The 19,604-nt window shown below is 35.2% G+C and overlaps 2 protein-coding genes across 2 annotated transcripts; both read right to left on the reverse strand.

The window, feature by feature from the left end:
• Positions 1-1,154: 1,154 nt before the first annotated feature.
• On the reverse strand, positions 1,155-10,342 carry LOC146930901 (P-loop containing nucleoside triphosphate hydrolases superfamily protein). Its single transcript, XM_085702369.1, has 17 exons — positions 9,991-10,342; positions 9,800-9,890; positions 8,873-8,991; positions 8,557-8,747; positions 8,219-8,429; positions 7,362-7,602; positions 6,662-7,017; positions 6,199-6,265; positions 5,750-5,943; positions 5,165-5,521; positions 4,295-4,390; positions 3,992-4,210; positions 3,101-3,340; positions 2,752-2,961; positions 2,402-2,671; positions 2,071-2,280; positions 1,155-1,726 (listed from the first exon to the last, which is right to left on the reverse strand). Exons 1-17 carry the CDS (start codon positions 10,267-10,269, stop codon positions 1,571-1,573), a joined length of 3,507 nt encoding a protein of 1,168 aa, XP_085558495.1. The 5' UTR covers positions 10,270-10,342; the 3' UTR covers positions 1,155-1,570.
• Positions 10,343-11,026: 684 nt separating this feature from the next.
• LOC146930902 (uncharacterized) lies at positions 11,027-11,887 on the reverse strand. Its single transcript, XM_085707616.1, has one exon. The coding sequence runs from the start codon at positions 11,885-11,887 to the stop codon at positions 11,027-11,029; it is 861 nt and encodes a 286-aa protein (XP_085563742.1).
• Between the last annotated feature and the right edge of the window lie 7,717 nt (positions 11,888-19,604).

The following is a 19,604-nucleotide window of genomic DNA, read 5'->3' on the forward strand; positions in this document are numbered from 1 at the left end:
TTCTCTCTCATACTCACGTTATTTTTTGTTTTATCTCTCTATTGTCTTGATTTTCGTGTCAATACCTACTTTTTTTTTTTTGTAAATTATAGTTGTCCCATAAGTTGTCCACCAAATGGTTGTTCAAATAACACTCCTCTATTTAATAACCATTGACTTTCTCGGACTTTCCTTCACGGTTCTTCTAAAATCCATGTTAGTTTGACATTCATAAATGACTTTATATTTTTTCAACAATTCTTCGTATTGAATCTACTTCTTCGTCTGTTACAATAGGTAGTTGAAGTTGTGGAGTGCATTGATTATGATATTTTATGTGAACTTATCCTCTTTAGGAGAATATCGTCTCCTCATAACTTATATTGAAAGATTTAACGAAGAGGTTATGCAAGCCAAATATGTGAACGAGAAATAAAGTCAACTAAGTTTTGATCTCTTCTAAAAATTTAATATAATAATTGTTACAAATGAAAGATAAAACACTAAGAAATTTAACTAAAATGGATGCTAATTCGATTGTGTCATTAACTGATAAATCGAAAGATTCCACAACAATGTAAGTCGAGTGCAAAAATAACTTGATTGAAATCCAACTCTCTCATCCATTCCATGGTTGATTGAAAATCCAATAGCTCGGAAATGTTGACAAATCGTAATAGGTTGCAACCATAACGTCTTTTCTTCCATAAACATCCCATACTCATCCCTTAAGTAAAGTTTGATCCCAACTGCTCAAAAAATGAAGCGTCGATGTTGCACTTGATGAAACCAAGCAGAGGTCACATCCATTTCTACACATTCTAGTTCGGCAGCTTTGAACGTGAAGCCTAGATATAAAATAGAGGAGTGGATATGCACTCCAATAACGTGTTGTAAATACACGCAGTGATAAAACTGTCAAAATGCTAAAACAATTATGGATTAAACTCGTTTCCCACACTTAGACAAATTGTATATCAGGGATAGGTGCAATCATAATACACTTAGACTAATTGAATATCAGGGATAGGTGCAATCATAATATTCAATAACAGGGATTCGACTATGTTTTCTCGGGTTGTAGTCTGTAAACAACTTGATAAGTGTGAATCGAATTTTATAACCATCGTGAGAAAATTAAAGTTCGAAACTAAGTAAATAAGCACGTATAAAAATAAAACAATAGAAAATAATTTCCTGGCCACATGCAAAAAAAATCTCATAATCGAAAAAATTAATATTCCTCGGGATGAGGTAGGAAGAAAACAGACAAAAACATGTTTTACACACGCAAAACAAATATAATTGACGTAGACAAAAATGGGAAGGTGAAGAACAACTTTTCCTATAATTCCAAAAAAAATCAGTGCCATCATTTCAAAAACAAGCTCCATGAATGATGGCCAAGATACTTTAAGCTTGCTCCTATTTGATTTCCATAATAATAATGCATGAATAGCTTCAATTGCACGAACGCTTCCTCTTTTGAATGAATGTGCGGATGATGGTTCCATTTGCATGTCACCAAAACTTGTTGAAATTCTGACCCCTTGACATGACAAAAATCAAATCAATTTTCATAAACTCAAACCTATGCTCGACGGATTTTTTTATTGAACTTGTCTTGTGTCCGGTATTTGTCTCGTCTTTCTTCTCTCCGGCGCTTTTTCGACACCAGCTCCTCCTTTGCTCTCTCTGCTTCAAGTACTTTTCTCTTCTCCCCTTCCTTATGCTTCCGCTTTTTTATCTACAATTAGAGAAAACACATGAAATGTCACCCAAAGTCTTGCTTGTAGGAATGAGAAGCATCGTATTAATATCGCGTATTATGAATGTTACCGCTACAGAAATATACGGGAAAAAAAAAACTAAAGACTTCAGTTTAGATATCTTTCCTAAGAAATATCATTTTATTTCTAGAGGAATATTAATGGCAGGAAATTACTCGACTTGAATCATAAATTCATAATTCATATTCATTTCCATGACAAATTTTTCAACAAGCAGGTCTATAAAAAGGGTTACTAACAAAAGTCAATTCAACCACCAATACATGGAGGCAAGGGAAAAAAAGAGAATTATTTCTCGTACCTTTTCAGCTTTCATTAACTGAAGGTGTTGAACAAGAGCGTGGATTTTACGCTCACGAGGTTCAACAACGACAGCCTTTTGCCTTCTATCATCAAACGACAGCCTTTTTCGCTTGGGCATATGCTTAGGTTTTGATTCAAAGGGAAGATTTGCCTGTAGTGACTTGGGAATCACCAATGGATTGAACTTTTTAGGTTTCCTTTCAATTTTCTGCCAAAATAGAAAGAAAAAGGAAAGTATGAAAGAGATTAGAGATAAATTTGTAAGAGAGGAGAAAAGTCTTGAAATGCGTCAGAAAGCGGAAAATAAACGGTATCAAACCAGAACATACCTTGTAAAGAGAATCTTTGTTTACAGGTATAGGAAGATTGTGTTCTCTTCTCAATTCTGCAACAGTTCTCATTCCTTTCCAGGTCTGGTCCCTAGGCTGTAATGCTGTTGTCAACGGATTATAAAACTGAGGAACTTCAACTTGAGTCCATGCTCGCAGGAAAACAATGTCACTCATCAGAATTTTGTCTTCAAAAGTGCACCTGGCAATTCCTTCTTTGATTTGCCCACCCTTCTTTTTTGGCTGGTTACCTATCTCTTCTTTTGCAACCTTCAGATTAAAAGATAACTTAGCACAAAATAGAGAGCAAAATCATCAGTATTCAATTTTCTGAGTGAGAAGTCACAAACCTTCTTGACTTGCCCCCTAATCCCACTAACTGTTCGAATAGCTGCACCTTCAAACCGAGCTACTTCAAGATCAGAAGTAAACATATCCTTGATAAGTGCTGTTTTCTTGAATATCTTGCACGGATAACCAACCAATTTGATTTTCTTCACTATCCTTGCAGCGTGATTAAACTCAACAACAACTGCAGTTGCGGTAATCCTAAAAGTTGCCTAAAATCATATACACCTTTTAGTCACTGGCAAAACTATAACAGGGAACAAAACCATAGAAATGGAAAACTAGCATCCACATTGAGAGGATCTGTAAATAGGAGAAGCCATTTAACATGCAAAGGATGTGTTGGCAGACCTGATTGTTGGATAAAGTCTGAACAGCAACTATTCCAGTGTTGGGAGGTGCAAGAGGGCCCCAAAACATAGCAAGGCAATGCATGTGTTCTGGTGTGTATTTTAGCATACGATGCCTTCCATTGAGATCCTCAATAGCATAAACTGGTGTTGTCTGGTAACGCCTCCATCCAACAGAAACAATAATTGGGTCTCTAGTCTTCAGGACTTTCTTGTGCCACCTATGTCGCTTTAACCTGGCCTGAAAGAAAGAAAACAAAAAAAAGGTTCAAAAACAGGAAGAGCATAGAGGGGGGAAAACAGATGATATTAAAAGAATGGGAAGAAAAAGAAAATAACATAACAGTGACAGGGTAACACATTAAACAGAATAATGCTAACAAGTCATGACGTGTTTTTGAAGTCAATTTTTATCTACTCTAAGAACAGCTCATCATGTTTCCATCCTTTCATATAGATGGTATATATCACCCACAATTCATGTGTTACTTTTACGACGGCTGTTTTAAACTGTCCGACTTCAACACTGGCTGGCACCAAATGCAATACACCAAGGACATATTATTGATCAAACAAAAGGTTTTCCGTGTCTGCAACAACGAAAGAAATTCCTAACAATACCATCAAGGAGTGCACTATTCCTAACATAAACATACTCATTTTTATTCTTAGCAAGTATCGTGGTGATATGTCCTTGAGAATATTGCATAAAATAACCCGGCCAATTAAAAACCCAGACCAGTTGATTAGAAATCAACACACAATTCCCTTATGATATTGCTCCTAATTATAGAAACCTTTGGTATCCAGATGTTTCTAGACTAACACAAGTTTTTAAAGTCTTTTCAACTTTAACTTTATAAGTAGCTATGCTTTAAGAAGTTCCGCTGACCTGCATGTATCCAACATTTTCCTCCCCTAGACCAACACCCCCAACCAATATTGGATGGTAGGGATCAAAGTGCTCAACCATTTCACAGGGAACATCATGAACCTCCAATCTTAGGTATGTCCCTGTTCGGAAGCCTTCTACCTCTAATCTGGTATCCTCATCAAGATCGTTCAGTTCAGCAATATTCATTTGTTTTCGTAGCTCAATCTCCTCCTTTAACTGGAAAATTACAAGAGTTAGTTACTTAGTTGGTAGTCATTCCATAATTTGGAAATTGACATCTGGTGCATGGAACAGTATTACCTTGTCAATATAGTTACTTTCATTGGGTTGTTCACGATGGAACTTGGCTTCATTTTCATTGCCAGTATCTTCCTCTGGTGTCTCAGGGTCATCATCATATGTGGATTAAAATTAAGGTAACAAAACATAGAGCCATTTCAGTCCTAACAACTTGTTTTTAATATAACGAGTCCGTCATAAAAAAAGTAGTTTCACATTCCAATTGTTATCAATATCAATTGCTGTGATATAAAAATCCCATAATACCCAAAAAAATTAAGGGAAGGAAGGTTAATCAAGTTTTCTGCATAGTTCATCCACCGCTGAGTTAGCTAATGGCTTATGCACCAAGTAAATGTGGCTAAAAACCTTTGAGCTTTGGCTGTGATACATAATCTAAAGAAGTCCCACCGCTAGGACCTAGGTCATAGGTATAACACACAGCATCAGAAAGGGAAATTCTTGTTTACCCATCAATAAAAGGTGGGTAACACTATCCAAGTTGAGTTGGCCCAATCAAGACCATGTATTTATATAGCATTAAAAATAATAGAAAACAAATAAATAACTTTGATTGGTGCCAACTTAGCATGGGTTGTGTTAACCACCTTTTATTGGAAAACATCAAAGATCATCAACACAAATTGAAAATTTTCTGCTATAACCATTTTCTTATGCTGTACCAAATATTCTTCTCATTTGTTCGAAGCAGGGGGACTCAATCTTTGGATGACAAAAGGTATTACAATTAAAGTAATGATTCTACCATACTCAGAACCTTTAATCAATAGCCAAAGAATGTGTTGTTCCCCCTTACTCTGAGAAATATTGTTTATTTTTTTGGAGGGGCAGTCATTCATATTAGACAGGTATAAGGAGAGCTAAAAAAGGATATCTAGAAACAAATTTTGCATGAAGAGCAAGTTTCTTAAGCCTCCGCTCCTCAGCTTCTTTATCAACTCCCTTCTGTGTTATTATCGCAAATGCATCATCTGTCTTATAATTCTCATGGTTTTCTCCTGTTTCTAAATCTTCAAAGTCACCATAGACATCTTCATCTTCCTCTTCCTCTTCAGTATTAGCTTTGTGAAGTGCATTTCTGGCAGCTTTTGCCAAATTTCCGGACACAAAACGGTTGCGAATCTCTCCGTGATCTTTCTCATCCCATTTCTGGCTCATAAGTTTGGCACACTTGGAACAATCCTCGGCGTGGACCACTCCATCATCCAGTCCATCTCTCGTATATTGCTGTAGTTTAAAAAGGAACAAGCAAACACAAAGTTTCTTAATAATGGAGCAAGTAAGCAGATATTCTGAAAGCCAACAAATTTTAATAAGTGGTTTTTAGAATCTGTCAACATGCGCATTTCAGATATTGCTATCTATTCGTCGCTGACAGGGGAAAGAAACGTTGAAAAAATTTAAGAGCAATTACATACAAGTGGTGCAAGTTAGTAAAGGACTACTAATACTAACCTTTTTTACTTCTTCTTTAGGTATAAAAAAATCACCATTTTCTTCATCCTCGCTACTATCATTCTCTTCGTCCATAGAGGTCGAATTATTAGTAGATTCCCCATACACAAGTTGCATCAAACTAGGAGATTTCCGTGCGAGGATTCTTTCCGCCAACGACTCCTTCCACTTTGAAATATTTCCCATGCCATCTTCTGCAAGGAAAATAAAAAAAAGGAAGAGTCAAAGAGAGAAAAATAATACTCTAGTAATGAGTCGTGATCTTAGCAACTAAAATGGGAGAAACAAGTGAGAAAACAGTATGTCAGGCACGCTCTCGTATCAATATTGACAGATCATTGATTAACAAGACCCGGTACTGAGAGTGTGACTACTACAAACTTGTACAGCCAGAAAATAACAGACAAAAAATAAACAAATCTTAACAATCAAAGGAGGAAAAACTGCACCATGTGTGTCATCTTCATCCTCTTCATCTTCCTCTTCCTCTTCCTCTTCCTCTTCCTCTTCTGAATCCTATCAATGAAGTCAGTCTAGATATTACAATCATTTCAACCAGAGCATTCTCAATGCAAACTGACATACACATAGGGATGGGAATAGGCTAGGCCGAGCTAGGCTTTGCAAGGCCTAAGCCTGGCCTGCCATATTTTTTGTAACACATCTCACATGAAAGAAAAGTAACAATTATATTCCTCATGCAAAAAAAAAAAAAAAAAATTTATTCACTGAGTAAGTGAATTCAATGTAAGTTTGAGCTTAGACTGCAATTCGATGCATTTTAACTTTGAAAACACAGACAAAAATTCCCTAAAGAATCGAAAGGCAATTGCCATAACAAAAACTTGTTTCATTTATGCATGTAAGACAATGACAAAGTTTCCATACAGGAAACACAACCTTAAGACTCACCATCTGATCACTATGATCAATGTCATTTCCAAAGATTGCCTTTCTCCTTTGTCTTCCATTGTGAAACTCAATCTGTTCTTTTAAGTGGTTTCCATCATCATTTGTAATGGCATCAGCTTCATCCCCGTCAGATGATTCAGAAGCATCCGAATCGATTTCATTATTATCCGAAGTTTCTACTTTTCCATGCTGCTCTACATCCTCGTTTGTACCTTGTGCATCACCTAGAGCTTCTGATGACACTTTCCCCTTTTGATCAAAAAGATTGATAAAGCTATTCTCTAGCTTTTCATTGATCGAGTATTTGGTATTCTGGAGTGATTTCACTAAATCCACCCCTACATCCCTTTCCTTTCCTGTCAAACACAAAAGTACAAAATTTAATTAAAGAAAACAAATGAATAGGGAAAAAAACAGGAATGCAAAACATATTTGCCAGTGGTGTGCATGATACAACATGAAAATGTAAATAGTAATGGACTGTAACAAAGTAGGTAATGAGTGAAAAAATTCCAGGACAGCAAAATGCAAGAATTCATTTTATTAAATTATGAAAACCGCCACCATATGATCATAATATGATTTCAGTTTCGCAAAGATAAAGTGGATGAAGGATAAACAAGTCTGCCATCGTATGATCATGATATGATTTAATTTCATGAACATCGATAAAATACATAAAGAGAAAATGCTTAGTAACCTTTGCTCGTCATGGCAGAGTTTTCATCATCAACTTTTGAGAATTGAACAAAGTGATCATTAATATTTATGTACACCGCATCTTTGTCGTACAAAAGATCCCCAACCCCAGACATGGGAGCATAAAATAACTTTTCTTTATCGCGCAGTCCTTTCTTTTTGGCAGCAGAAGGAAGAGGGCATGGATCAGGCAAACCAGTTACATGAGCTAAACCATAATCACCCACTCCAGCTATGTGCACCTAATTTCCATCCAAAATACAAATCAGACTGAATATATATTTTTTGGGGGTGGGGTCAGCACTTTAAGCACCAGCTGATCACCATATCACTCAACAGATGGTCAAAGTTAATTACGAAATTCTAACCAACATTGAGATAAGAAATTCTAACCAACATCGAGATAAAATAGTAAAAGTGTGAAACAGTAACATAACTGAATTCCTTTTATATAATCTACATACTTTGAGGGTTCTTGGATATTTTCCCGAGGGGTTACTATCTACTAGAGTGCATACGTAAAAAAAATAAATTAAGGCATGAATTGACACTATACATTTGTTATACTATTTCTCTCTATTTATGCAACTAACGGGTATACGAATTGACACTACATATTTGTTATACTATTTCTCTCTATTTATGCAATTAAGTGACGGGTATACAATACAATAGAAGAAGAAAAATAAAGCGTGGATTTGTTCCTGTTAAAGGAGGAAAACCAATCTCCAACTTGTTGCTCAAACCGATCGCATGTATCATTTGAGGGCACTATTGTTGCAATCACCTAAAGCTCTAGATTATAGTGAACCTTAATATCAGATAAACGCAACAACTTAGTAGAACTGTTGAACACACCTTATTGCCTTTTTTCAAATTACAACCTCTGAGATAGCCATAAAGTGTGACTTTTCTATCACATTTATTATTTGCATGCACTTGTTCAGGAGGAGTGATATCTTCAAAACGATCCACAAGAACATAGGGATGGGAAGTTCGCCAAGATAGAGGATGAAACTTCATGACTGATATGAATCGAGCAAGATTGTGAACTTCACGTTTGACATACCTGTTCAGTTAGGAAAGACAATATTATGAAGTAAAACTTGTACCAAAGATTAGAAAACAAATATTAACCCGCATGTGTAAAAGAAGAAACAATATAATCAAAAAACAGAGTTCGAGTAACCACTTACTTTCCATGAATAAGGCCTGATAAGTAAAACAATTTAGCTCCATCATATATTTCGGTCCAAAACCGGTGTTTGAGTCGTTGTTTCGTTTTCCTCAACTTTTTAACATCCTTGAATCCATCAAGATGAGTAAGAACCCCCATGACCTTTGGGAACCCATGAACTTGCAAAATATTAAGAAATTCAAATGTTTCCTGCAAGCAAATTAAAATCCTTAAAAACAAAGAATCCGGTATGAAAAATTAATTGGAAGCTAAGTAACACGGTTACGTGGGTATAAACCATATTCACAAGCCTGTAATTTTAATCGAGAACTCACCATTTCAAAACCATAACTTCCGTCTATAAGAAGAAGTGCTAGATCAGCATACTTGGCTGCATCTATCATGCCATTGATATCATTCGGGCATTCCACAAACTGCAGTCGCCTTTGCTTTCCTGAGACAAGTGATCAAACATTTCCTTATAATTCCAATCTGAGTTCCCAACCATAAAAGAACGTGTACACAGAAACAACTTACTCCCTCCGGAATGAAATATAAGCAAAAAGGGTAGTTGAAAATTTGAGGTATGTGGACTAAAATTTTAACCACATGCGTTGACATTTCAACTACCACTTTTGCTTACATTTCATTCCGGATGGAGTACAATATATCCATAAGTTGTTTTCAACTTAAATAGCTTATGCAAGTGCTTATGATATAATTGCTTAATTAAATTGTTAATCCAAACAGGACTCAAATCTACTAGAGAAATAAACACACTTATCAACAAAATTTTACTTTATTTTACCTTATGTTATAGAAATAACTTATGCAAAAACATCAATATGATAAGTGCTTATACTATAACAGCTTAAATAATTTGTTTATCCAAAAAAGGACCCAAATTTAGTGCCTGTTAGGATTGGTTTGTTTGAGCTTATCAACTGGCATAAACACTTTTGATTTAGAAAAAATTATAAAAACAATTTATGATCTGTTATTGAGTTGATTTCAGCTTGTTTTCGTAATTTCTCCAAAATAGCTTATGAAAACAGCTTATATCTTTCATGTACATAACTCGACTTTATTTTATAGTTAGTTACAGAAATAGCTTATGCATAAGCACTTACGTGGTAAGTGTTTCTGTTATAATCACTTAATTAAATTGTTTATCCAAGCACCCAAATCTACTAGAGAAAAATAGCTTATTATGCTTAAGCACTTATGTTGATGAATGATGAGCATGTAGTAACATTACAAACCTGATACAATCGTAATTGGACCACGAACTTCAGGCAAGTTTTGCTTAGTGTAATGCTTAATCAAAGACTTAATCAAAAGCGACTTTCCAACCTGAAAATCAATCAAACCCAATACAAAAATACAAACTTTAACATCAATTAATAACAAAATAATTATCAAAATCAAAACTTCAAAAAAACACAATCCACACCTGGGGAGGACCCTGAACAACGATAACGAAAGGAGGCGGTTCACCATAACTACGATCAATAATGGGAAGATGAAGGCGACGCTGTTCTTTCTCGACGGCACGAGATTGCAATTTCTTAACTTTTTTAGATGAAGAATAAGCAAAAGCTTTAGGGTTTTGCATAATCTGACCATCATCGGCATCGCCATCGCGCTTCTTCTTGGATTTGGTTTTCTTCTTGGGACCAGCTTGACGAGTTCTGTGAGCTTTGTGAGATTGATCAGCATCGTTGACAGCCATGGATTTGAAATCCAAAATTTGAAAATGTAGTGTTTGGTTTGGGAGTGTTGAGGTTTAGGGTTTATCGGGTTCTAGTTTCAGAGCTGCAATGGCGTTGGTGTTTTGTACCGTGCAAGTGTAAAATGTTTGACCCGGAAATTTATCCGTTTACCCGATATTTTTCTTTTCACTTGTATACTTTGGGCCTTGGATAATCCATCATGAAAATTGCTTTTCTGACATAGAATACTTCCTATTGACACAAGTAAATGACGATTTTACCCCAACGGCAGTTAACAGCCGCTGGTTAATGCGCCGGCAGTTAACATCCGCTGGCTTCCAGCGGCAGTTAACTGCCGCTCACACCAGTTACAGAACCAGTGCAGTATGCACTTGGTTTTTCCCAGGAAATGTGTCATGTTTTACCTGTAATTTAAAACGGCAATTCCGGAGGAAATCAAACCGAAACAACAACATCCAGCAATCATAAACATCAACATTTCATAGTTTATCAATTATTCAGTAACATTACACCAAACCGATAATGCGTTAACGTTTAACAATTGTTTGAAATTCATCAAATTTTCCACATTATGCAAAACATTACACGTAATGTACATTAATTACTAATAAATGCGAAACTCAAATATATTGATATACATATAAATAGTTAAAGGTTAGTTACATATCACCCAAAAAATTGGTCATTACATTATATATCCAAAAAAATACGTCGGCGCGTATCAACCAAAAACGGATTAACACCGACCAAAAAGTGTCAAATTTCATCTAATAAAAACAAATCATCTAAATGTTCCAGAACATCTTCAAATTCGGTGTTTTCTTTAACCGGAGTGTCATCAAACATAATTGGATTGTCTTGATTTGTTGGCTTTTTTGGTGGAACCGGTCTCTCTTTGAGTTCAATGTCCATGAGTGTTCGGAAACGATCGTGTTGATCCAAGAATTCATCCTCCCATGTTGTCGCCTCTTCGCTCCTGTGATTTATCCCCTCCGTGGATGCTGGAGGTAGTGGGCAACCATCTTTTAATGAAAGAAGGACAAAATGATTTGGGATTAGACCAAGGAAAATCATGTTGCTTTTCGGGTTAACCGGAGGCCGTCCTCTAAGTGGGAAAAAAGTCTTGGAGATGTAGTCTTTCCATGTAGTCATCTCTAACACCGACCTATTGTAACATGATGCAACGATGTGTCCCATATCCGGCAATGTCAACCATTTGTCGGGAGGTGCAAAGCTACTAGGATTTTTGGGAGGATACAATCCATCCAAGATGTAGTTGTAACGGTCCTCGCTCGCATATATCTCAATGTATTTGCTCCTATGCTCTTTCAACTCTTGAATAAGTGCTCTCTGCACCATAACATGACTTTCTTGCGTCAAACCCAAGGCTTCCGCTATAGCCCTAAACCCACAATGCTCGTCACCAATAACATCCACAACTCTCTCAATGTATGGTCTCATGAATTTTGGCATGTAATACATAGGATTGGATGGATCATAACTTGTTGAAACCAAGCTAGGCTTAGGAACCGGAACCGGTGAAATGCCAATGCGAGCACCTTTTCTTTTAGGAAGATTAATAATGTTCCCTAAAATAACTATCCATGTTACAAACATGTTTAAAATTTGTGTTGATACAGTTCGGATTATATAATCGGAACTGTTTTTCCCTTGAAAAATGGTGCTTAGGGGGTGTTCGGATTATGTACTCCGAACAAATCATGTAACGCGCCCTATTTTTTGAGATTTCCGAATTACAAAATCCGGAAAAATCCGTAACTCAGCTTTCACCATTTAACAAAGGAAAACACCATTCTGAATTATAAAATTCGGAAACTTCATGGGCATTTTTGGAAAATAAACGCAGAGCGCGCTAGAATACCATGGGGTGGGAGAAGTAATACTCTATTAAATATAATATGTTATGAATAATATTAATATGATGTGGATGTCCATATTCCATAAGGCTTTCTATGTTCCTTAACTCGTAATATTGAATCCCAATATTCGTTGTTAATGGCACTTAGTCTTATGGCTCTTCATGTACTTGTGAGTTACCACATTTGTGTCCTACAAATAGGACTTATATCACAATGTAAAGAACACACTTGAGAAGAATAATACACAAAGCTCTCATCTTCTTCATCTTTAATCTTGTCTTTTAGTTTATTTCATAACATAATCAAAGTTCAAAATTCATTATTCATGGTATGTGATAGTATTGAGAAGACATAAATAAAATTGAGTATTTTTCATAGATGTAAGGAAGATAGATTAGTGAGACATCTAATTAGCTTAAATGTGATATCGCAACAAAATGGTTGTGCGGCTAGTAACGGTGTTTTGAGTGATAACGATGGGATGGTTTTATATGTTGTTGTAACATGTGTGAGAAAGTGTTTTTTATTTAGACAATGTTTTGGGACATTTTGTTTAGTTCAGAATTAGCTTGAACCAAAAGTTATAAGAAAGTCTTTGTTGAATATGATTCTTGTACTTCTATCATCTCATTGAATGATGGTCGCGTATTTTGGATCATGCTCCCAATATCATTTTGAACTTATTTTAAGGTTACTCTTCCACTATAAAAAAAAACCAATGTCTATCGCTACGGACGACAAATTTATCATATAACAAATAGACGATAAAGTTAGTTATCTATGAAATCTCTTATTTGAGTCTTGTTGGTGGAAAAAAAATGTTAGCAAGTTTTTCTCGTTTAAATGCTCAAACTCAACTTGATCCAACCCAATTCAACTTAACTTAGTCGAAATTCAACGCAACATATAAGACATCTAAAAGGAAAACATCAAAATAATATCATATGTGGTTTGATCCAAAACAAATGAAAATGATACTTAAATTGTTTGTTGACACATGATTGTATGCATCCCCGTGTAAATAACTTGAAACTATTCAATAAGATAATTCATATTATAATTATTGGTGGTATTATCCAATTCATGAATTATTTTTCATATTGCCCGTGAAGGATGTATGATTTACACTAAACAAGTTCACAAATCATATTTCAATAGCAACTTAAAACATGAGACTTATAATCTTAATCCATTGATTAGGGTTACAGTTAATAAACTTAAATTCAACACTTTTATTCTAGTTTACTTTATGTTGCAAAAGTGAAAAGGGAAAAAACAAGAAAGAAAAAAATCTCAATATTTATATGGACCATTTACTCAATTAATTTTTTTTCCATAAATAATAAAAAATAGAAAAAATAATAAATGAAAAGTCAATAAGAAATAATGGATTTTTTTTAAAAAAAACAAAACATTATGTTTCACATTTACTATGATGCAACCCACACTACATTGTGCAACATTTTTTTTTTGCAACTTGTAAAAACAAAAACAAAAAAACATTCAACTTCACTATAATGCAACTTGCAATGTACTAGTAACGTTGTACAACAATCACTTTTCGTTTTTAATTGTATAAATAAAACATTTACAACTTCGTACCGTGCTTGATATAGTGTTGTTTTCTCGATATTTCATTCAAACGGCCGTTTGATAATTCTATTTCTAGTTGTTTCTTTACACTTTTTATTTTACTCATCAACACTTGTTTTTATCACGTTATCCCTCATCTTTTAACGCCGTTTGTACAAATTTGCATTGTAACATCCCGCTCGTTAGCTAATGGAAATTTTACCTGTTAAATGTATCAGAGGACGAAAGATCATGGAAAGTAAGTATAATGGAAAATTTTAAGTACGAGGGAAGTTAATATTATGCGGTATCAGTTGAGTATGGACTTATGTATCAGAGTCAATCAAACACGCTTAAGGCAAGGGCATGTTGGTAATTTCACGCAAAAGAGATATTTAATTGGATTGGACCTAAAATTATTTCATTTCCAATTCTCTTTCTCTCTCTAGGTTAAGAGAAGAGAATTCTCTCCTCCTTCTCTCTATAAGGCCGCCCATCTCTCCCTCTCTAGGCCATCAAAGCTTTCCAAAATCATGCAATTGGTGATCAAGCAAGGATCTTAGAAGCTTCATGAGAAAAGAACAACAAAGGGAATGAGTAGAAGCTTGGAATTAAAGTTAGGGTTTGAACATGAGAAACTTGAAGCTTGAGGCAAACACAAGGAACAAGCTAGGTGAGTTCCATAGATAGATTACCCACCTTTGGGATTGATTAATCTTGTAGTTAAAATCATGATTTATGTTAGTTAGTGTTTATGGAACTTTAGTACCCCAAGCCAGTCCTAGGTGATTATATGTTAAAATTGCCATGAGTTATGTTTAAATAAGTCTATATATGTTTTTGGATGTATTTGGTGCATTACAGGGTCGAATTGGATGAGTTTTGGGTCGAAAATGGCGAAAACCCGCAGCCGGAACACGCGAAAACGCAGAATTCGCAGCGCTGCGCCTGAACAAGGGCGCTAGGCGCCCACAAGTCAGGGAGCCAGCGCTAGGCGCCCTCCCTCTGGCGCCAGGCGCCCCAGACAGGACAACGTTCGCGTTGTTCTGCGCTCGGGTGCTTGGGGGCAGTCGCGTGGGGGTCCGTAGCGATCGTTTCGGTGTGTTCTTGTACTGTTTTCACTTGTTTTTCTACTGGAACAAATATGGTTTTATCAAATCTTAAGAACTTATAAACGGCTTGGAATTCGGGTTTTCGGCACGTCCGGTCTTTAGTAACTATTGGAAATTTGCACAACTCGTCAATTGATCCTTGCATCATTAATCATGGCAATGTTAGCATGAATTACAAGGATGGCTCAAGAGAGTTTAAGCATGATGGGGTAGTAATGAACTAAGAAAGGGAATGTATGTAGAGCCTCGGCTTAGCTAGTCGAGAACTAGTATGTTTAGCAAGAATCCCTAGAAAGATAAGACGCGAAGTGTAATCTCTTTGCACAAGAGCTAGTATGATTTAGCAAGTACGTAAGCCGTGGTTTGACTAGTTAGTCCCTCCACCATGATTAGGTATGAATATGAACAAGTAAGAGTTTACCACTAATCGGTTCGATTAAGGTTCCGAGGTAAACACTCAAGTATGTATATGTTTAACTTATGCACGACAAGACCATGACTAATAAGTGTAGGTGACATGTCTCTTGATATCCACATCAGGGGGATACAAGGGGTTCTCATTATGAGAACGATTCAAGCCGTAAGGGACCCGCATGTCACTGAGTAACAAGACGTAGGTGCTCGTGTCTCTTGTTATCCACGCCAGGGGGATACGGGAGGTTCTCGACCTAAGGGGAACGGTTTAAGCCGCAAGGGACCCGCACGACACCGAGGGAGTCCGATGTACGTACATCGGTCATGTATGGGATTGATTTCGGGGTTACTCCACCCGGGACTATCCGTAAAATGAATCAAGATAATAACTGTTTGTTCAACGCTAACCCATGAATGAACTTAGACACGATTATGTTTATGATGATGATTATGTTATGTTTATGCTCATGATCGAGCCCATGTATGATATGTTTAAGAACAACAATAAGAGCATGAGATGCTATTAGGCGAGAGAAAATATGTATAGGACAAGTAAAGAATATGATACCGATGACGGTCTTAGGATTTCCCTAATCGTCCGGTTTAGAATCGTGTCATGATTATGTTATGCTTAGACCTCGATACTTAGCGTGTATTCTTGGCAATGCGGTTTTAGGTTCCCCCTCGACCGCCATGACATGTATAGGTGAGAAGCCTATAACAAGTGAGATATGACTATGACGGCCCTAGTATGCACTACCGTCTAAGTATGCAAGTCCCCACACACGTATAATCAACCGTCAGGTTGTAATGAAGACACGTGGTGACCGTAGGTTTCCCCTCGAGGTTGCCTATAGCCTAGGATTTAGGGGAACTCACTGAGACATTATGTCTCATCCCAATCCTTATTTGTTTCAGATAAGCAGGATGGTTATGTATGTGCGGAGCCGGATGGATATTACTTCAAGAGTTCATTAGTAAAGCTGCAGGACATTATGGACATCAAGGATGTGTTTTTATGTATGGTTGAGTTGTATTGTATTATGATTTATACGAACGTATCTTGATGTAAATAATATTCATTCGAAGTTTTTAATTGTTGTATATTTTAATGTATCCAGTACTAATATTAACGCACGTGCCAGACTTTCTAGATACGTCTGGTATGGGTGTTACATGCATACTTGTGTTTGGTGGAAAAAGATGGGATTTTAAGTTACACGAAGCAATAAGGAATTACCTTATTTTCTCGCATGATGTATGATTTTAATAAAAGTTTTAGACTTCTTGCATGTTATAAGAAACAAATATTGTCATTTGACATATTTGATTTTCTGATATTAAAGTACTTTCTTGGACTAGTAACATTTATACTTGAGTTAAACAACTTTTTTTCACTCCTGGCAAATTATCAATTATTGATTCTATTTTTAACCAACAATTAGATCATGAATGAAAGTAATAATTCAAAACCAATCATGATCTACACATTTAAATTGTTTACTGACACATGATTGTATGCATAACCATGTGAATAACTTGTAACCATTTGACGAGGATAATATAATTTATATTACAATTTCATAATACAACAATGTTAACGTTATTATTTAAGAGTTTTGTTGATCATTGTGGTATTGTTATCCAATTCATGAATTATTTTCTTTAACTGTCTATAGAGGATATATGATTTACACTAAAAACAAGTTCACAAATCATATTTCAAAAAGTTATGCATTTGATTTTCTTTAATTATCTTGCGGGTGGCTAATGAAAGTGTTATCGTCGTTTAGACATTGTTTTACCCTTTTCAATTTTAAATCTTATACATATATTCCTAAAACCAATTAAATCTTACATGTATATTTCTAAAAAGAATTATATGCATATTTCTGTGCTTATCTAAATTTTTAACTTTCAAAGATACCTAGTAAGATAATATCAAAATAATCAAAACTCGACCGAACATTAAATCGATGAGGACTTGGATTCGAGATTTAAATGTTATAACAGGGTTGGATTGGAATTCGTCTAGTAATAGTTAAATATGAGTTTAAAAATAATAAAAAGTATATAAAATCATAAAAACAACACAATTTTCTTAACTTTTTTTTTGTTGTTAGAAAATTTTCATAACTTTATACCATAAAAAAAGTTTTTTTATTCTATATTTTTCCACATCTGTCCATTTGTAAAATTCTCTCATTTCATCAATGAACAAATGCAAAACCTCCTGTTTCTGAATTCATTCGTTAACTTGTTTTGCATAGGTTTTAATGGTTTTGTTGATACCAACCTCCAACATTTATTGCAAAGAAGCTTGATCAATTAATTGTTTTGAATTCTCTCATTACAATTACTTGGAGTACCACATAGAGAGGTTTAGCAAACTATTATCCTTATCAGCAGGATCAACAAACTCGGTCAGCGTGAATTGTGGTTTTGGCCCCTCTCATCAATGTAAATATGCGCAATGATATACTTTGACCTTTTCTTCATAGCCCAACCATACTCACCCCGGGAAATATTAAAACATATATTTTCTTTATGAAAACCAACCAAATTAAATGGATGAAGTTGCTCACGATGTCAATTTATCCATTCGACATTGTTGAATTTGTCCTTGTAATGTTCATATGCATACTCTTCCCCCATTCTCCCAATCCTGAGGGATCCAACTTCCATTTCTGTTGCATCTTTCATCTTACCTACAACAACAACAACAACAACAACAATAAAATAAATAAATAAAATTGAAGGCTATCTATCATGTTTTGGATTAAACATGGTGGCAGTCTGTCATTTTCTTAAGGTTAGACTGAAAGGTAAACACATATAAACGGTCAGGTGAAGTCTAATAACCAACCAAATGAAGTGACACTAAATTGAAATAAAATATACAATAAAAAAAACAAGAGCTTACAGAAGGTCTGCGTCTGAAATATATACTTTGCACGTCAAACTTGTGATCAAGATGAAGGAGAGGACTATAACCTATCGGGCCCTCTTGGTTATAAGTATGGTTGCTGACCTTAAATGCATACCCATCCTAGAGTTAACTGGGACTTTGACACTTGATGGTGTATTGGAGTTTGAAAAGGAGTTGGTAACAAGTGGCTGAAATGTGTTTGTATGTAATTTTCTTAAGTTCACATTGCATGACAGCTTTTTGAAGTTTCGTGAGAATCACCCTGAACAACAAACCGGTCAGGAAACACGTCCACATTTAATATTTTCAAAATTCAATTATCATTAGCACAGTTTTTAAAATTTAAACAAACACTTACCCCATCATTTCATATCCAGAAAAGAGTTTCACCCTAAAATGATATCAAACTTAGGATCACTGTTAAAAATACATTACATCATTCTTATTGATAAGAATTCTTCACATAACGAGCAATTAATTAATATTACACAATATATCATCTTCTAATAACAACGCAAAAATAAAGTCGACAGTATCAGCTTACCAGTATTGTCAGTATGAAACATATTTCGTTATCGCTTGTTGCATAACCTTCGTCAAGAATTATGGTGATATGCAAATGCATTGTTGATGCAATTCTGATACCCCCTGTACAATTGTAATTAATGAAACACAGGAGATTTAGTTGCAGAAAATGGTTGTTATGATTCAATATGAAGATTTAATTTTATTTTTACCATACTCATGGAACTCAACAATTCAGATTCGCTGAGGTGTGAAATGTCTTGAAATCTCTGAATGTTGTTGACAACAATCTGAAATTACAATTGCTCACCCACAAATTCTTACTTTTTTAATAGGTACAAAATGCGACACTAAAGCTCACACAAAAAAATCAGTATGATAATTTCTGTAAACAATAGAATAATGAACACAAAATCAGTGTAATAATTAAAAATAGACCTGGTCGTTGGTATTAAATGTTGGAACCACTGAAGATTCCCAAGAATCATAAACTACCAAATAACTTAGTTGTCATAATCAATTGAAAATTTAGTTAAAAAATGCAACAAAAATTTCTCCCAAATAACTTCCAAACATCTGTGAATTTGCAGTTAGGGAAAGGCACCTCTAAAAGTTACGTATAAGTATAACTGAAACATTTACCTCAGTGATATTTCTCATAGATGCCAAAAAAAATTTGCCATTAATATCAACTGGTATTTCTGTTTCTACGGCTTTGGCCGGGATTGAAAGGTGCTAAGAAACGCCCAACAACCAAATCGTATATATTCTAACATTTTAGACAAAAAAGGAATATCAATATCAACATAAATAAAAATAAAATGAATGATTTTAAAGTTAAAAAAGCGGTAAGCAAAAGTATATGTATCTCACTTGATGATTTTCTGAGGGACAGAAGTCAT

Source organism: Medicago sativa, chromosome 4 (assembly GCF_051527215.1).
Source record: "Medicago sativa cultivar Bolivia chromosome 4, Bolivia_mono, whole genome shotgun sequence".
NCBI classification, from domain to species: domain Eukaryota; kingdom Viridiplantae; phylum Streptophyta; class Magnoliopsida; order Fabales; family Fabaceae; genus Medicago; species Medicago sativa.

Coding starts and splice junctions, on each gene's coding strand:
- LOC146930902 (XM_085707616.1), bottom strand. CDS start 11,887: ATGTTTGTAACATGGATAGTTATTTTAGGGAACATTATTAATCTTCCT.
- LOC146930901 (XM_085702369.1), bottom strand. CDS start 10,269: ATGGCTGTCAACGATGCTGATCAATCTCACAAAGCTCACAGAACTCGT. Junction 9,891..9,990: donor TTGTTCAGGGTCCTCCCCAG/GTGTGGATTGTG, acceptor ATTGATTTTCAG/GTTGGAAAGTCGCTTTTGAT. Junction 4,391..5,164: donor CAAAATTTGTTTCTAGATAT/CCTTTTTTAGCT, acceptor TAATCCACATAT/GATGATGACCCTGAGACACC.